Source organism: Sorex araneus, chromosome 4, assembly GCF_027595985.1.
Source record: "Sorex araneus isolate mSorAra2 chromosome 4, mSorAra2.pri, whole genome shotgun sequence".
Lineage (NCBI taxonomy): Eukaryota > Metazoa > Chordata > Mammalia > Eulipotyphla > Soricidae > Sorex > Sorex araneus.
In genome coordinates this window covers 111,245,412-111,265,227 of record NC_073305.1, presented here as the reverse complement: position 1 = coordinate 111,265,227, position 19,816 = coordinate 111,245,412, and the positions used below count along the sequence as shown (strand labels likewise).

Genomic DNA, 19,816 nt, shown 5'->3' with positions numbered 1-19,816 from the left:
GAGAGAAACAGACATAGAGGGACTGCACTCATTTGTAGAGTATGAAATAACATAATATGAGACTGACACCCATGGACAGTAGACATAAGGGCCAGGAATACTGCTCCATAGTTGTAAGCCTGCCTCATGAGCTGGAGGAGAAGGCAGCTGGGATAGAGAAGGAGTCACTAAGTCAGTGACGGTTGGAGGGATTGTTTGGGATGGGAGACGTGTGCTGAAAGTAGATAAAGAACCAAACTTGATAGCCTCTCAGTATCTGTATACAGAGAGTATAAAGGAAATTGTCTGCCATAGAGGCAGGGGGAGGGCTGGGATGGGGGCGGGGATACTGGGGACACTGGTGGTAGAAAATACGTACTGGTGGAGGGATGGGTGTTCGATCATTGTATGACTGAAACTCAAACATGAAAGCTTTGTAACTGTATCTCACGGTGATTCAATAAAAATAAATAAATAATAAATAGATTAAGAAAAAAGAAAGTTGAAAAAAAAAAAACACTCCTGTACTCCTGAACCCACCAGGGGTGATATTAAGGGCAGAAACAGGAGGTAATCCCTGAGCACCACCAAGTATGGCCTGCTGCCACCCCCAAACAAAACAAAACAAAAAACACCCCTTCCCCCAAATAATCGATCTTATTTCAGTAAACATAAAAACCAAAACAAGACCAGAACCTGAAAGCATGAAGGGCTAGAAAAACAGTCTCACAAGAGTTTCTCACAAGTGAGCTTCATCCAAGTATCAAGGTCAATGGCTTAGCCATGCTGTTTAGATTGTCCGAAATTAAATCTATTTCTATTTTTTAAAGGAGAAACAACACACACACACACACACACACACACACACACACACACACACACACACACACACCCTTTTGAACTTCTTAGAGGGGGATACAAGGCTTATTTGGCTCTCCCACAGTGGTCTTCTGAATTCTGGTATAAATGTGCCAGTTAACACAGGATCATGAACACATGCCTCAAAATAACAGTACAAACCTCTATCTTTCTTTGGAATAAATGAATTATGAGCTTCCAGGGGATGACCAAGATACTTCCAAGAAGTTTTCTCTTTTTTCTGGAGGACAATCTCTATCTTCCCCACAATCTCAATAATCCGCACTGAAAAGAAAATGAATTTCATTTGTGTTCACTGAAAACAAATATAGGAGTTCATGTCAAAGCCAGTCTTCTAAGCCAGAGAGAGCACTCACAGGGCTGGAACGGACGTTTTACAAGCAGCCCTGGGTTCAATGCGCCTCATATCCCCTGAGCACACTATGCTGAGTGTGGCTTCAAACCCAAAAGGAAGTTTTAAAGCTAATCTTTCTCAAACAATTCAAACACACTAATGTGATACAAAAGATAACCATCACTAACAAATAAGATTGTGAGTACTTACTCATCAAAATAACAAATGTGTGCTAATTTTCACACAAATTAATACACATAGGGCAACTAAAAATGTAACGGCTGTCATACACAAATCATACATTAAGAGGACTCACAAAAGCAAATTCAATTTATATTCCTGATGTTTCTTAGTTGGTATCAATGGGTTTTTAGGAGTCAATGTGGTTGATTAATACTGAGCTTAATAAACAACAACAAAAAAGCCTCAAGAGAATGGGATCCTGTAGAGTGCAGGTACATCTTTTATAATTAAAAGCCTCTTAGTTGTGAATCTTTTTAACTGTGAATGATCAATAGTTTTAAATTATATCAGATCATAAAATATAGATTTACATTTTTTATGAAATTTATGTATTTTTAAACCTAACATTTTATTTTGTCTGTAGAAACAATTATTATTCTATCTCACTAATATATAACTCAGCAACAATTTAACAACTTTTAAAAAATTAGTTACAGGGGCTGGAGCGATAGCACAGCGGGTAGGGCGTTTGCCTTGCATGCGGCCGACCCGAGTTCGATTCCCAGCATCCCATATGGTCCCCCAAGCACCGCCAGGAGTAATTCCTGAGTGCAGAGCCAAGAGTAACCCCTGTGCATAGCCAGGTGTGACCCAAAAAGCAATAAATAAATAAATAAATAAATAAATAAATAAAAATAAAAAATAAATAAAAATTAGTTACAAAGTTGTTAGATAGGGTTTCAGTTATATAAAGTTTCAATACCTCTTCCTTCACCAGTGTACATTTCCCATCACCAACATTTAACAGCAGCTTTGTCATGGTCTATCTCACAGTGATTCAATAAAAAAGTGAAAAGCAAACAAACAAACAAAAAAAAAAAAAGCAGGGGCTAGAGAGACAGGACAGGGGTTAGAGCACCTGGGCTGCATGTGGGCTGACCTAGCTTTGGTCCAATGACCATTACTGGGTGAAGCCCTAGAGCTCTAAGCACCGCCAGGGTGTTTCAGCTCACCACCAGCAGCACAGCCCCCCAGTGGCACTGCTCGAAACACTAGCCTGGCTGTGCCAATCACTGTTAAGGGGCCTGGGAGGCACGAACCAACCAGCCAAGCAACCAAGAACCAAACACCAAAAAAAACTCAGAAACCACTACTTCATGAAATCCTAAGCTCCTGGAAAACTATGCAAAATCCACATTATGCATTTGTAGACAGCACTACTCAAAATTTCATGCCCTGCCAACATTAAACATTTGGGTAAGTATTTTCCTACAAGCTGTATGTCAGGAGTAGGGGAGGGATATACATCTCTCACATATATATAGCTCACATATAAAATTATATAGCTCATATAATGTATATGAAATCATATATATCACATATATGATATACATATATATATACACACACATATGATTATTCTTTCACCACAATCATACATATGATTATTTGGGGGGAGCTTACCAGAAAACTCTTGAATCTCATGGCTTAGTTCTGGGAAAGAAAAACATATGGTTGAAAATTCTGCTTTAATTCATTTAGTTATGAACACCATAAAAAAGGTAAATGTTTTTTCTCCATTATTTTGGATCTTTCAGGAAAAGTAAAACATTCTGAGACTAAAAGAGATTTTACACAATCAAGAGTCAACTTACAGATAATATATTATTCCATATTTTCTCTTTATCTTTTATAAGTCAGCAACCAAACTAGTTCATATATGCTCTAGACTTACAATCCTACAGGTCAAGAAGGGAACAAGGTAAGAAGAAACAACTGAAAAAAAAAATTTTGTGCATCTTTGTGCCATGTGCTTTTATGTAGGTGTCAAGGATACAATAACACTAGCTAGATGTTATTAGAAGAGAAAAATCCCTGACCTGATGGAACTTTCACTCCAAGGGGAGGATACAGGACATATTTTTACAGACATCTGGCCTAAATTTCAAAGGATTAAAACAGTTATTTGGAACTTACCATCTGCATTATTTTTGTTTTACTGTTTCAATATTAGCAACTAAGAAGTTCATACTGACTGTGGATTTTTTAAAAAATCAAGTGTAAATAGTAGTTAGTTACCAGTGTGAACAAAATAAATCATAGAGTATATGAAATAGGAAAGACAAAAGCTTACAACAGAGATTTTAACTTGTAGAAAAGTCTACTTTTCTAGATATTTATGTATTTGGCTCAAAACTCTCCAATAACAAGCTGAGAGATCTTACACGAACAAAATATAGAACTGGATATATTTCTAGGAGAGAGGCTTAAAGTTCGACACTTATTGAGCTAATAAGGGGGGTCAGGGGGGAGAGAATGTCAGAAACCATTTATCACTTCTAGTCAAATTCAGAACTAAAGGTTGCTTCATTAATATAGCAACTCAGTAAGCAGAATCTTGAGCCAGCTGAGAACAGGAGAATGTCTGTGCTCCAGTCTAGGAGAGTTTTAACCAAACACTCAAATATTTAGAAGTAAATGAAACAGTTTCACATTAGAGTGATGCTTTAAAGACAGTTACCAAGATGATTTTTCTGAATCTTGAATTTTTGTTGTTTCCTTTTCCTTTTTTTAAACTAGAATTCTAACTTTTAACTAGAATTTTTAACTAGAATTTCTACCTTTATAAAGGTAGAAAAGACTGACATATCCTTGGCGATGTTCTAATTTAAAGTATATATGTATGCAACTCACTCCCACCCAACCCCTCCCAAAAAAGATTGACTTTATAGAGTCAATTCATTATGTTGTAAATGATTAAAGGTCTTGAAACTCTGACTCTATGCTTTTGTCTGTAGAAACAACTATTGTTCTATTTCACTAATAAATAACTCAGTAACAATTTAACTTCTTAAAAATCAGTTACTAAGTTGTTAGATTGGATTTCAGTTATATAATGTCCTGATATCTCAAGAGACAAGAACGAATGTCTCATGGACAAGCAACTAAGGGTGACAAAGCAAGTCCACTGTCCAGACTCCCCAGGGGCAGCTCTGACTTCCCGAAGACTTGACGAGGCAGACAGGCGCTGGAACGAGCCGAGCGCCAGGTGCTCAGCAGGAACAGGGAGGGCGCACAGCTTGCTAGGATTTGTTTGAAGAGCTCAGGCAAAAGAGATTGACGAAGCTAAGTCATCAAATATCTCACACTATTAACAATTTTATTGCATCTCGTGGTTCAAACTTAGGAAAGATAAAGTCAAATTTGCATTTGCTGGCACTTTCATTACCGTAAAGAAATTATTAGGAAAACCTAATCAAAAGTGATAAAGACAACCACAAAAATATTAATTCCCTAAATTAGTGGCCACACTTAAATATTAGTAAAGAATTAGCTACTCTTGATACTAAAAAATAATCGCACAGAATTATAAAGCGTATGCTTATTCTTGAAGCTAATAACAAATAAAATACTTACTAATATGTATAAGATATGAATAATCGTTGATAATTGTTTCTGCTCTAAAGGAATCATCCTTATGATCAACTATTATTGAATCTAAATTGACATCCTTAAACAGAAAAAAAGAGAAAGATTAAAATGTAATTTCTTTCCAAATTTCTACAACCACACCCTTAAGTAATCAGCGGACATTCACATGGCATTTCTTTATTAAACCAAGAAGCTAAATAAACATTAGTCCTGTTCTCTCTCTCCCCCCCCTCTCTCACAATCCAAAGTATTTATCATTTTTAATTACATATTTTACTTAATATCTACCTTAACGGACTGGAGATATAAGGTTAATTGTTCTTGCTTCACATCTGGCTAATCCAGATTTGATTTTTGGCACTGTATATGTGCCCTGAGCACCAGAAGAAATGATCCTAGAGCACAAAGCCAGGAAGTAGCCCTGAGCACCATGGGCTGTGGGCCAAAACCACAAAACAACTACCTTACCCACTCACCTTTAAGCTCTAAGCATAAAATACTATCTTTAAAATATAGTTGAGGTCCTAGTAAATACTCAAAAAATATGTTGAATAGCTTGAATATACGTGGGGGGGTTTGGGAGAGAGAGAGGAGAATCAGAAAGGAGCCAATACACGTGTGTTCATTTTAACTTTTCCATTATTGTGTGACGCTGGGCAAGTTTCAGTCCCAACAAGTTTATTTAAAAATTAATAAATTCATTAACAAATATTACAGTGTTACAATTTCTACATAGCCTTGATTTTAATACCTATGATATGTATTTACACCACACTGAGTACATTCCTTGCACTAACCTTTCCCTTAATCCTCATATCTCATTGTTATTACAAGCAGGAACTGACCCTGCCTGCAGTCCTTCCCATTCAGGCAATGAGTTTAAAATGAGAGGGAGCAGAATAAGAGTAAGGCAGTGCCTTTGGCTTCCTGGTTTCATCAGGTAAATATTAGTTGGCCTGTAACATGGTGAAATGCATAAGTCAGAGGATCTCACTGGCTTCAGGTATGGTTCTGGTACTGCAGCAGAAATTTTCAGAAATTTCTAGCTTTCAGAACTAGTTCTAAATCTACAGTTTCTCAGATATGAAAATCTTTATCAGTGACAGGCCTGGAAGTGTCTGGGTATTGCATGAAAATCACAACTGCAGTACTTGAGAGTCACTCGCAGCAATGCTCAGGGGAGCATGTTCCAGGGTCCCTGACGCTTCAGCATTTGAGGCCTGGCTCCCTCCTCGAAGCCATCTCACCAGCCCCAGCTGTGCAAAAGTTTTAAGTTCTCTGCCTATTTATCTGACATCCTCATTGGACTTGAAGTCCCATGAAAGTGATGTTTCTCTGAGCCACTGTAAGATCCCTAAATTCTACAACTATGATGCACCTAAAGTAGAGGTTTAATAATTTCATAAATGAATTATCTCCTTAATTATAGTTTCAAAAAGACATCTGAATGCTACTAAGGGTCTAACATAGTCACAATAGCAGTCTCTTCTATCATTCAAATCCCATTCATGGAAATGAGCTTTTATGGAAAAGTTCACTGGAATTCTCACGTTTTAAAATCTTTGCTAGAGAAAAAAAAAACAAAAACTACAAAACAGTTTATAAATTCTTCCCAGTTAGTCTATTGTAAGAGACTTGAGCATGGTTGTATAAATGTACCCTGGTGCCCGCATGCCTGAGTTGAAACTCCTAGATCTGTTACTTACTGTGTGACTCTCAGTATATTCCTTGATCTCTCTGATACAAGTAAAACAGAGATTATGAAAGGATTTACCTCACAGAGTTGCTGTGAACACATAAATTGACATAACAAAGTACCTAACATAACAAATATTTATGGAGCACTTATATCCCCTCCTTCCCCTCCAGCACCAAATTTAAAAGATGTATTTACCTTCTTCTGTTTGGTATATATGGCAATGGTGACTAAAGAATCGGTTTGGAACCAGTCATAGCTAAAAAATATATTTTAAAAACAATTACATTAACAGTCATGTACATTAACAAAATACTCAGATCATCTTTATATTAAAAGATACAATGCAGGGCTGGAGCAATAGCACAGCAGGCAGGGTAATTTGCCTTGCATGCGGCTGACCCGGGTTCAATTCCCAGCATACCACTGCCAGGAGCAATTCCTGAGTGCAGAGCCAGGAGAAACCCCTGTGTATCACCAGGTGTGACCCAAAAAGCAAAAAAAAAAAAAAAAAAAAAAAAAAGATACAATGAGTTGTTAAGATGACAACAGATTTGATCACTTTCTTGGTATTTCTCCATTTTTTCCAAGTTTTCTACCATGGACATTTATCTTATATTCACAACAAGGATTTTTGAGTTGTTTTCAAGAAAAGCCTTGATGTTAAAAATGGATCAAACTTAAGTCCATGTTTATAGTGTAGCTCATTCTCGAGTGTCTGATAAATTAGACACTACAGTGCTTGTACCCCCAAAGCATGATTAATAAAGGAAGTGATAAATAAGAGTGGTTTTATCTTTTAAAATGTATATTTTGATGTAGAACTGATTTAGCTTTTTAAAAATAAAACAAGAAAACATACCTTGGAGAACTAGGGCCTTCTTTGGCACACTTTTCGGTTACTTGGTTTCTGGGAAGCATGCCTTTGAAAAGAAAAAAATAAGACAGCCACAGTTAATCTAAATGGCATTTTCCTTTCTTAGTAAGCTTCCTGAATTAAAATTAAAGGACATAAATCATAAATGTACTACTACTCAGTGAACTTTCATAAAGTAAAACACTTGTAGCTAATACATCCTTATGCTTTTTCCAATAACCACTTTTCCTCCAAGGGTAACCACTATTTCAATGTTTGATATTGCAATTAGCTTATTGCTTATATGTGACCTTTACAAAATGGCATCATTTTTGTAAGCTACATTTTCTCTTGATCTCACTGTTTTGCCCAACTAACTGTATAGGCATTACAGTTCTTATGTCAAATGAGCACAATTAATAGGTAATAAATCAAAAGTAATGAGGTTTTTTGTTGGTTTTTTTTTTTGAGAAATCTACAAAAGCTACAGTTTTCAAAATGTTTTAGAAAACTCTAAGATATGGAACTCCAAAGATCCTGTATATATATAACAGTACATTATATCTCTTAAGATTTAGTAAAGAAAACAAAAATAAAAACAAAATGTATTGCTACTAAAAGACTTATGAAGCTTTCAAAACTTATTTAAGTTGTAAACTTTACTGTTTAAACAAAAGTTTAATGTAAGCACAAAGGGTCACACAGCTGTTTGGTTTATTTTTTCAGTTTGTTTGTTGATGAAGCTGATCATGAGCCTTAAGCTCAGAAGTTTGGCAGAATCTATTTCTTCCTATGTAACTGCAGGACACACTTAATTCTCAAATTAACAAAGCAGTCTTCAAAATATGACATAAGGTCTACGTTAAGAACTAACTAGCAGTAAACCTAAAGAATACTCTACCACTGAACTATATACATAATTAAAATATAAGACAAGACTTCAATAATTAATATGAACTTTAAAAAAGTAAAAGATTATCTTATTAAATTATCTGGTAAAGGGTTAGAGAGATAGTATGTAATTTCCTTCTTTGATCTTGCTGTCCTCAGTATTTTATATCAGTGGTTTTCATTTAACTGGTGCGCCTCGGGCCTCTTAAATCTGGGTGCAGTTACTTCTCAGTTCTGAGAAATTTCAGCAATAATTTTTGTAACTATTCTTCATCAGAGTTGCTTCCCTGGTTCTATGGGATATTGATGATTTTCATGCTGCTCCTCTTGAATTTCTCCCAAAGTTCTCTCAATTGCTGTTCATGTATTTTGAGCTGTTTTCCCACATCTCCTGCTGTTGTCTAGAGATTTTGTGTCTCATCTTGGAGCTCACTGATTTTTGTCATTAGCTGCTGTTATTATGCTACTGAGGCCTTCCAGTGACTTTTTCATTTCATCTACCAAATTCTTTGGTTCTTTCATGTCTGATTCTGTTTTTTTCCTCACAACCAGTATTATTGTTGTCGAGGATGCGGGGAATAAGGAACCCACATTTACTGCTGGTAGGAATATCAACCGACTCAGACTTTTGGGAAGACAATATGACATTCCTCAAGAAACTAGCAATTGAGCTTTGATATGACCCAACAATTTCACTCCTTGGAATATACCCCAAAGGCCCAAAAGCACAATGCAAGTAAGGCATCTGCACCCTTATGTTCATTGTAGCACTATTTATAATAGACACAATCTGGAAACAAGCTTAATGTCCAAGAACAGATAACTGGATAAAGAAATGATGGTACAAATACACAATAGAGTACTTCTTGGCTCTAAAAGATGAAATCACACAATTTGGTGCTTTGTGGATAGATTTGGAGAGTATCGTATTTAGTGAAGTTAATCAGAGGGTCAGAGACAGACACAGAATGATCTTTCATTCTGTATGTGGGATATAAAGAAACTGCCTAGGGGAATAACAAGGGCCTGAAGCAAAAGAAATGAAGAGCAGGAGAATTGGTGGCCTTCAATAGAAAGCCTGCCACTGGGATAGGGGTGGGGCTGAATAAGCTATGGAAAGGTACACAAGGGCAATGGGGGAGGGGAAAAGTGCCTGCCATATAGGCAGGCTGAGGGCAAACGTAAAAGGGGACACTGGTGGAGAGCACACAGGTAAAGGGACTGGTGTTGGAATGCTGTGCACATGAAAATTAATATTGAGTAACTTTGTAATTCTATAATTCACAATGATTCAATTAAAAGAAAAGTAGAGCATTTGCCTGCATTATATAGGTCAACACTAACCACCATGCCATACTCTACTGGAGGAGCAGGGAGTCTAAGTCATAATTTCAAGTCAGACTTGAGAGACAGAACTGTTGATCCCAGAGAAGGCTAGATAAAGAAGTGACTCAACGTTTGTTTGCAAATACTGTAGGGCAGTGACTGCTCATTCTTGCTTCTATATCTTACGTGTTACTTAATATTTTAGTGAACACCTGCACATACACAAAGTGATCTGAATAGGTATGTAGGAGACTGGCCTAGCATAATTATACCCTGTTATATCCTCATCATCAAAACCACCTAAACTGCACTTCTCAGATAATTCTTCATCATTTACAGACACAGCAAATTCAAAGTAAGGACAGGTGAAAACAAGTCAGAGTTGTCACAGAAGAGAATGTCTATATCAGAAGAACTTTCTGTCAAATTCTCTAAGTCACGTTTCATACACAAAATATCTAAATATCCAAAATAACTCTGATGGTACTGTATGCAATTTATTTATATGACTTACCATTTATGACTTTCTTTTCCTCTTGAGAGTCTGCATAGTGAGTTAGAAAAAAAGTCAGATAATACAAAATGTCAGAGAATAAGTTGAATTAATTTAAAATCAAGACTTTTTCTTTATTCAACATCTTTCTTCTAAAATCTGAGGAGACACATAAAGCTAACAAATAGCTGATGTTCCATGTAAGTTTCATGTCTAAAGACTGCTTGACCTTTTTTCAGGTGTTTACCTATCATTACATCATTACATGTTTTGGGGTTTTTTTTTTCCTTCCTTACTCCTTTGGTACTTTTCCCTTGAACTGTATGTTTTATGCAGGTCATCATATATGAAATTACTCAAAATTAACAGAATTTATTAATTTATGCTATACAAATTAAACAAACACCTTAAAAATCTAAAATATTTTACTTTCTCTTTAATTGAAGTCAAAAACTTAAAAAATGACAAGCTAATATAATATCCAAGTAGTAGACTGAAAGGTAATTAAAGTATTAAAGTAGTTAAAGGTAATTAAAGTACACCAAAGCTTTCCACTCTGGGGGGGAGTTGGTTGGAGAGGTGGCACCTGGTGCCAGGAACTGAACTTGGAACTTCATCTATGCAAAGCCATGTGTTCTCCAGTTACATCCCCACTAACGGATTCAATTTTTTAATTTCCTGACTTCAATTAGATTTAAAATTGTCTCTACCTCACTCATCTGTCACTAAAAAAATTTTATTTCTAACAAATTTAACAAAACATTCAGAATATTATAATTTTCACATGTAATCAACATAAAAACCTTGACATATTTTATTCTTTGCTTCATGCTAAGCCCTGGAATTCAGTATCCATTTCACACTTGCTGTGCATCTTATTTTAGTAATATTTCTAGTGTGAAATAACCAGGTGTAGCTAGTGGGCTACAATAATGACTGCAAGCAGTAAGAATAAGGGTAAAGGGTAAAAATTGCTTCATCTTTTTTTACACAATAAAGTGTCCCACATAAATAATCAGTAACTACAGCCTCCCTTTTCAAATTTTCTCCTTTTACTCATTATTGATACCTTTTGAGTATAGAACAAACCATAGTACTGTTTTAAACAAGATTATAAAAACAAAGCTATTCTCCGGACTCACTAGTATTATATTGTTTTTCCTTTTCTTTCCAGACATACACGCCATGCTAGAAAACACCAGAAAAGCTATGAATTATCTTTTGGGAACTACCCTACTGTGAGAATGACAACAAAATACCAATATTGGACCTCTCTATTCCAAGTCTCTATTCCAAGTCTCTGTTCCAGGTCACCCCAAAAAAGGTCGAGTCAGGGATTATGAAACGAAAAAAGGCCAAAGTATAAAGTTCAGTATATTCACTGACTTCATTCCTTCACTTCCCACTGCTGCTGACCTAAATACAGCAAAACTTTACAATCCAAATAGAGTTTTTAGTGATAGATAATTTATATCCCCATTATCACATGCCCTGTCGATACGATAAATATAAGATACTTCAAGAAACAACCATCTTTTCATGGCACAGACACCAAAACAGGTTGGTATAAATCTGATTATTCTAGAAAGACAAAAAGGAGCAGAAATATAAGAAACCTCAGCACTGTAGCAATAGAGAGTCAAAGGATCCAGAGTAGTACCACCACTATACTACTAGCACCATCTGTTACTTCTTATGCACTGGGTAATCTGCAAAATTTCCCATAATAATATTAAGATGTTTTATTCTTAAGTCCCATTTTCTGCAGAGGTTGAACAACGTTCCAATCTCTTAACTGACACCTAAAAGCTAAAGGGCTTATGAGTAGAAATGAGATTTGAACTCAAGTAAGTCTATGGAAGGTGTTTTCTTTCAGCAAAATACTCTGCATAGTAATCAGTATCGTGTAGAGAGGCTTCATGAATGAAGGTACGGGCAGAGGAACCCAGGTGTGTGTAATCCCATCAACGGCCAACATCCAGAGAGAGACTTAAAAGCAAGCTCTCAGAAGAGTGATGCAGAGAGGCTCTTGCCCACATGCCTGGCTGTCTTCCCCGAGGCCCCTCAGAGGGGATGGACTCCAGCTTCCCTCCCCACCCCGAGCAGAGCTCCCGGCAGCCGAAGACCACTGGAACCTAGCTACAGCCATGCTAGAGGCTCCTCTCTACACGTTCAGACAGGCCTCATGCATGAAGATACCGGCAGAGGAACCCAGGTGTGTGTAATCCCATCAACGGCCAACATCCAGAGAGAGACTTAAAAGCAAGCTCCCAGAAGTGATATCTTTAGCCTACTTCTCCCTCTAGGAGAAACTGGCAATCTTCTGAGGGTTTCCTGCCCACATGGGACAGCCTTGCAAGCTTCCCAAGGTGTATTCACATGCAAAATCCAGTAACAAGCTGGATCTCATTCCCCTGACCCTGAAGAGCCCCCAGTGCAACATCTTTAGGAGGGCCAAGTCGAGATAGACTTCTAAGATCTCAGGGAAAGAACAAAATGAGATGTTACTGAGCCCGCCCGAGAAATCGGTGATTAACAGGATATTGTGATTGATTAATTGAATCAGTATCAGGGCTAAAAAGAAATGTTAAAAAAAAAAAAGTTTTGAAGCACAGAGTACAGAGGGCAGAGTGCTTGCCTTGCATGCAGTCAACCTGGGTTTTTGTCCTGATAGCCCATATAGTCCCATGAGCCCCACAAAAAGTGATCCCTAGGTGCAGAGTCAAGAGTAAGCCCTGAGCACCACCATTGTGGACTCACAGTAACTCAGAGTTCATCTTTCACTCTGGATTAGAACTGTGTTCGTATTCCTCTGAACCAGGTTTTAATAATAATTAAATTCATTGTGATTAGGGTTTAGTTTGAAATTTTCCCCATGCATATTCTCTTCAGTTTGTTTTGTTTTTGGTTTTGGTTTTTGTGATGGGTTTTTACCCCCTTAGACTTAAGTATCTTTGCTTCATTTTCATATAGAATGTAAAGTTGTTTAGATTTTTCTCAGCACTCTCAAAATACGAGTGTAGGGCTGGAGACATAACTCAGCAGCAGAGAGCACTTGCTTTGCTTTCAAACTCTGTGTCTCTCTGGCTGTTTCTCATATCTTCTCTTTCTGTTGTCTTTCCTGTTCTGCAGTTTAAATACAAACTATCTATATGGGAATTTCTTTTGTATATCTTGTTTGCATTTTGAACTTGCTGACTTTAAGGATTTGTGGTTTAATGATTCTGAAAAAATCTGCCATTATCCCTTCACACATTGCCTCTGGTTTGCTATCGTTATTACTTTATTCTGGAAACATTTACATGTTAGATTGTATTACTCTATCATTTTTCTCTCAATTCTTTTCTGTGCCATTTCTGAGTTCAGTGAATACTACTTCTATGCCTAAACTCTGACTCACACCAGCTCCTTTTGATTTCTAGAACTGCTATTTGGTTCTATGTGGCTATTTTTTGTAGTTTTTCTTTCTTTTTCTACTTATCCTATCACAAATAAAAATGTGACATAAGCATCATAAGTGTTCTTGTTTTTCCAAACATATTAACCATATCATCTTAATCCTATATGTGAATAATGAACTTCTGGGAGTTACATTTTGTTATTGTTTCTAGGTTTTATCTTATTTTTTATTATGCATTAAAACTTTTCTGATCTACACTTGTGGGAATTCTGAGGGTTTTAGAATTAAAATGTGTTCCACCATTAAAATTTTGTATACATACCTGAAAACAAGTCATGAGACACCATTTAATTTACTGATTTAGTTTCTGTGACCATTTAAATAGTCTACTTGAATTCCTAACTTTCAATGGACAGGACTGCAGTTACAAATTCTGAGAAAATTTCTCTTTGCTCTCCCCTATCATCCCTCAGAAACAAGGTAAATGCAGACAAGACACTTACCATCACTCATCATACAGAGCTTCAGGAGTTCAAGCCACCGAGCTAAAACTCTTGATGGTTCAAGGAACCAGAGCACACGCTCTGCAAGCAGGAGGCCCTGGCTCAATCCCCAGCCTGCAAGTCCCTAACACTTCCAAGAACAGTCCCCAAATGCATATTGATTCAGCCCCAAAACATAAAGAGTTCAAGCCACATGCAGCATTCTCAGAGTTCAGACATTTGCCTTTACTGATCCAAACCTAACTTTTTATCAGCTAACCATTAAATTTACTGTGAAAGTTTCAGGGATAGTACAGCAGGGAAGATGCATGCCGTCCTTTGCATGCAGCTGACCCGTGTTCAATGGCCAGCCCTCACATGACACCCCTCACACCGCCAGAGTGCAGAACCAAGTATGCCCTAAAGCACTGCCAGGTGTGTTTTTTATTTTGGTATTACTATACGAAAACAATAAAATTGTTGTGTAACTCTCATGTCCTAGTACCCAGAGAAAGAGAGAACTCAAAGCTAGCCTGTCACTACAGACTGCTGTGTCCACCTAACTTTTTTTTTTTTTTCAGATTTTTTGGTACCAGGAGATTTCCCTGTGAACTAATATGCTCATATTAAATGGTGTTTTTGAATTTAGTCAAGCATTTTGAGGATTTATCTGTTTTTCATTTCCAGGGAGGAAGGAAGAAAATGAGCAAAGTCCTTTGACTAATTTCATGTTTCCTATGAAACAGAAGCCTAAGGAACCTGGCATACTTTCTGATTACTCGGAATGGTATCACCAAAGAATGTATGACCTTTAGTACAGATTGTGTAAATAAGATACATAACATTCAGGATGAGGGAAATTTAGAAATTTAGAAATTTTAGTTAAGATACTATCTTTTACTGGCAGCGAATCAATGAACTTAGGAATCAATTAAGAGGAAAAGGGATTGGTTTACAAAAATAAACTGGTTTGAAAAAATTTCCAGCAAAATGACTCTGATTATAAGAGACAGCCTAAATTTATTCTGAGCAAAACCAAACGTTCTTTCAGCGAGTTCATATCTGAACATTCCCTGAAAAACTAGAAAGCAGATCCAATCAGCCAAAAAGTTGACACTTGTTTGCCTTTGCAGTACACACGCATTGCTTACTGGTTTTGTAGCAACACTGCTGTGGACACTCAGGTTCCTTCACACTCAAGAAACAGAAATTTAGAAGAGGTTAGAGTTTTCTTCCCCCCGAAAGAAAGGCGAAGGGGCCTGTGGAAGGATGAGGGACAGGGTTCTGCCCTGCCACAAGAGTTATGGTTGCCTCCACAAAGGGAGTCTCACCAAGGACCTCACCTTCACAAGCAGAATCCACAACAAACACAAATCCAATTCTGGAAACTTCCCTGTCTGGTGCCAAACATGTTCTAGGAATGGCCCGTGGCCTGTTTGTCTATGCACATCTAACTGGCGTTTGCTACACATGATTTCAAAGACTGGTACACAGTACTACCAGAAGTGCATATGTAGGGCAGAGGAACAGCGCAGGCCCCACTAAGATGGGATTGTTGATCATTACTGCAGCAGGAAATTATTTAACAGGAAAGCAGGAGGAATTTCCCTCTCACTCCTGGGGGAAATTCAGTGTTAGACTAGTTAGGCTGTGAAAAACCATGTGTTAGGAAAGTTGTTTAACTGGTCTGAACAACTGATTGGGGCGAAAGGCAAAGTCTACCCACTCCCTCTTTTTTTTGAAGAGTAAAAGATAGTAATTCCTTTTAAGTATCATATCCAGTGTAAGAAGCTTTTTACTCTCTAATTCTTAGCCCGCTGAGTCATTGTCAAGATTAAAAACTGAGGCCCCAAGATAGAAACTAGCCTAGAGATAGCAAAGCCAAGAAACTTTGGAATCCTGTCTTGCTAATCTAGATGAACCTCTTGCTTCCATACTGCTGACGAAGGCCTCTGGCAATACACCTTGAATTCCAAAAGTCAGCATATTACATAAATAGAAGTATGGTTGAACAAACTAATTTTTCCTAATTGGTATGTCCAAGGAGTTATTCAAAGATATAACTAGGGCTCCTTTCTTCCACGTCAAGGACTCAACAAACTACTACTATCAAATGTCTAAAATTGTCAAAGTCCATGTTTATGGTATCTTTGAGAAACTATCTTTACATCCTTTCTCCCAATTTTAGGATGGGGCTGTTTGCTACTATTGAGAGTGCTTGATATATCCTGGATAATCAGTCCTTTGATGTATAATATGTGAATATTACATTGAGGATAAATATTCACCCTCAATATTCATAGAGTAGGGGCTTTAATTTGGAGCCTCATTTAATGAGTGTGGTCTTTAATTCTGAGCCTCATTTATTTTGCCATGCAAGAGCTTTTAAGTTTGACGCAGTGCCACTGTTGATTTCCACTTCTATTTTCTTCAATCAGTAGGTCACAGTGAAGATCACACCTGAGGTTAACATCTTGGCCAGGGAATTCTGCTCTGAAGAACTCTTCTCTGCTCATCTCCCCTTCCTTCTATCCTTTCCATAAAATCTTTTCTGAATTCATAAAAAAAAATCTTGGAGAATTCTGTGTATGTTTTCCTCAATATAGCTTATTTAAAAAGGTCATATCAAAGTCTTTAATCCATTTTGAATCAACCTTTCTATATGATATGAAGTCTAATTTCATTTTTGTGATTGGGTTTTTCCCATTTGTTGAAGGGGTTCTCCTTGCTCCACTTCATACACCTAGCCCTTTATCACAAATAAATTCCGGGCTTTAAATTGATATAAAGAGACAGTCAACAGGTTTGAGGAAAAAAACATTACTACTGATCATCAAGGAAATGCAAATCAGAATGACATCAGTGACACTATACTAAAAAGCCCAGAAATGGTTAAAAGTTGGTGGAGTTGTGACAAATGAAGGATGCTAATTCACTCCTGGAGGAACTGTTTTTACCAAGGAAAATGATATAGAACCTTCAAAACATTAAGAATAATTTGACCCTGTAATTAATTTTACTACTGGCATTATCTAAATCAAGAATACAAAATATTAATCAAAAAGGACATAGGCATACCTTTATTCAATGCAGCATTATTTATAATATTTATAAGAACCAGAAACAACCCAAGTTCCCAACAACAGATGAGTGGATAAAGAAAGTGTGGTGTTTGTGTGGTTGAAACCCAGTCATGAACAATTTTGCAACTGTGTATTTCATGGAGATTCAATTTAAAAAGGAGGAAAAAATAAATGAAACTTTTTAGTTCCTGCTAAAAGAAATTTATGTGATGTGTATATATATGTATACACACACATACACACACACACACACACACACACACATACATATATATATATATATATATATCACTATCACTGTGTCACTGTCATCCCGTTGATCATCAATTTTCTCAAGCAGGCACCAGTAATGTCTCCGATACATCCTAACCCTGAGATTTTAGCAGCCTCTTTTTACTCGTTCTTCCGAGCAGTGCTTCATTGGAGGCTCTTTCAGGGTAAGGGGAATGAGACCCATCATTGTTACTGTATCTGGCATATCAAATATGCCATGGAAAGTTTGCCAGGCTCTGCCATGCGGGCAGGATGCTCTTGGTATCTTGCCAGGTTCTCTGAGAGGGAGAACTAGGCTATAAGAGGGAGTGTTGTTTTACAGTCTCTGGATTTTGGCCGCTGATGAGATTACACAGAGCCGGGGGGCAGTTTGTGGGTGTGGCTGCCAAGCTACTGGAAAAAGGGGGATCTGGGTGGAGGAGGGCCAGTCCCGATCCAAGCAGGCTTGGACATCTCAGCCCTTGGTCCTGCATACCTGGGTTCCTCTGCCTGTTCTTTCATGCGGACTGGAGCGATAGCACAGTGGGTAGGAAGTTTGCCTTGCACACGGCGGACCCAGGTTCAATTCCTCTGTCCCTCTAAGAGACCCCAGCAAGTGACCAAGAGTATCCTGTCTGCACAGCAGAGCCTGGCAAGCTATCCATGGCATATTTGATATGCCAAAAACAGTAACAACAAATCTCACAATGGAGACATTATTGGTGACCATTCGAGCAAATGGATGAACAACGGGACCACAGTGCTACAGTGCAGTGCTACACACACACACATAATGGAATACTATTCAGCTATATGAAAAGATAACTCTTGCGGCTTGCTGCAAGTTGGATGAAACTACAGGAAATCATGGTGAATGAACTGAGAAGAAAAAGACAAATACTAGATAATTGCACTCATTTAAGAGTATAAAGAAACAAAGCAAGGGATTAGATTATGTCCAGTGGAAACAAGTCTGAGATATATTCAAGAGAAGTATAATCTAAGGGTGTGGGGGAGGTGTGCAGGAGGACAAGACTATGGGATAATGGTGGAGAGATCCGGGCACACAATGCCAGCTTAAGACCGGCACCACTCACCTTTACAAATTGCAGGTTTGACTGCCATTCTGCCAACCAGACATTCTTTCAGCATGGACTCATAATTGACCCATCGATGAACCTGATACAGAAAATAAATGACAACATCATAACTAACTATATGTACATTTGAAAAGATAAGCATCAGATTGAATTAGCCAAAAAGAATGGACAGAAAGGCAAAATGGGCAGGGATTGCTCAATCAGTGTTTCCAAAGTCAGTGAAAACACACACATACACTGGCACACATGCTCGCACGCACGCACATGGGTGGAGTGACAGGGGATACTAAAATGATCCAGCATGTCAGGCCACATTCTGTTAGTTCCCTTAGAGAAGGTAGAGTTTCAAGGGATTAGGTAATTGTTTCTGAAAAACAGGGAAGGTAGGTCAATGAGTTTGGAAATCTCTGGTAAACCACATACTGAGTACTATCTAGAGCTTTCCAGAGATTCAGGACACTCTTTCAGATATCCATGGGGCCTAAGACTTTGGTAATATTAGGATTATGTCTTTCTGTGTCTTTTATGTCTTTTTCCACAGAGCTGACATTTGCACTGTCAACAATTAAACTGTGGGAATCTTAGCATTAACCAAAATGTACTAAAATCATATCTTTATCATCGGAGGACGCAAAGATGTAGGGGTTTCATTAAAGAATACTCTTTGTGATATAGGGGAAAATAACTAATTAAATAAAAAAAATAATCTCAACGCTTGGCTTAACCCTAAAGTCCCTGTTCTCCCTTGCATATGTGTCTTGCTAGCTTGTCTTGATGTTTCTTTGCTCACTTATTTCCACTCTGGAAAAGCCTATGTGCCCTCTTGAAAACATTATTTCCCCTCTTTCTCACCTCCCACATCTTTCTAAGCAAGTTTTATTCAATAAAATAACCACCGTGCTTCACTAAACATAAATAAATAACAAAAATCTCAGGCCTTGGGGCTGGAGCAATAGCACAGCAGGTAGGGCATTTGCCTTGCACGCAGTCGACCCCTGTTCAATTCCCAGCATCCCATATGGTCCCCTGAGCACCGCCAGGGGTAATTTCTGAGTGAAGAGCCAGGATTGACTCCTGTGCATCGGCGGGTGTGGACCCCCTCAAAAAAAAGTAAGAAAAATTTCAGGCCTTGTTACAGCCTTTTTACTGTATCATTTTTAACCTTCGTTTGAAAAAAATGGTGAGTTTTCAAAAAATACTTTTTCAAAGTAAAATGAGAGTTCAGAGGAAAAACACTTTGGTAAATGTTTGATTTACAAATTCAACTGGACAGTTTTCTTTAAAACCCACTTAAAATAATGGCCTAGCGACCCATAAACAAACAGGTTACTCAGACAGGGATATCTGACAGACATTTTCTTGAAAATGAAAAACGAGATCGTCACTTCTAAGAAAATAACCGACAGCATTTGTTGAAAAAGTTACCAGTG

At 37.6% G+C, this 19,816-nt stretch overlaps 1 protein-coding gene across 3 annotated transcripts in view; it reads right to left on the bottom strand.

Annotated features, from left to right (window-relative positions):
* LOC101538361 (cytochrome b5 reductase 4) overlaps positions 1–19,816 on the bottom strand; it is a 73,301-nt gene that overhangs the window by 27,543 nt on the left and 25,942 nt on the right. For all 3 annotated transcript variants that reach the window (XM_055136415.1, XM_055136416.1, XM_055136414.1), the window contains 7 exons: positions 18,384–18,465; positions 10,091–10,120; positions 7,366–7,426; positions 6,702–6,762; positions 4,793–4,886; positions 2,840–2,869; positions 1,000–1,122 (listed from right to left, as the gene is read on the bottom strand). In XM_055136415.1, the coding sequence (XP_054992390.1) occupies positions 1,000–1,122; positions 2,840–2,869; positions 4,793–4,886; positions 6,702–6,762; positions 7,366–7,426; positions 10,091–10,120; positions 18,384–18,465 (481 nt within the window). The remainder of the gene's footprint in view (positions 1–999; positions 1,123–2,839; positions 2,870–4,792; positions 4,887–6,701; positions 6,763–7,365; positions 7,427–10,090; positions 10,121–18,383; positions 18,466–19,816) is intronic.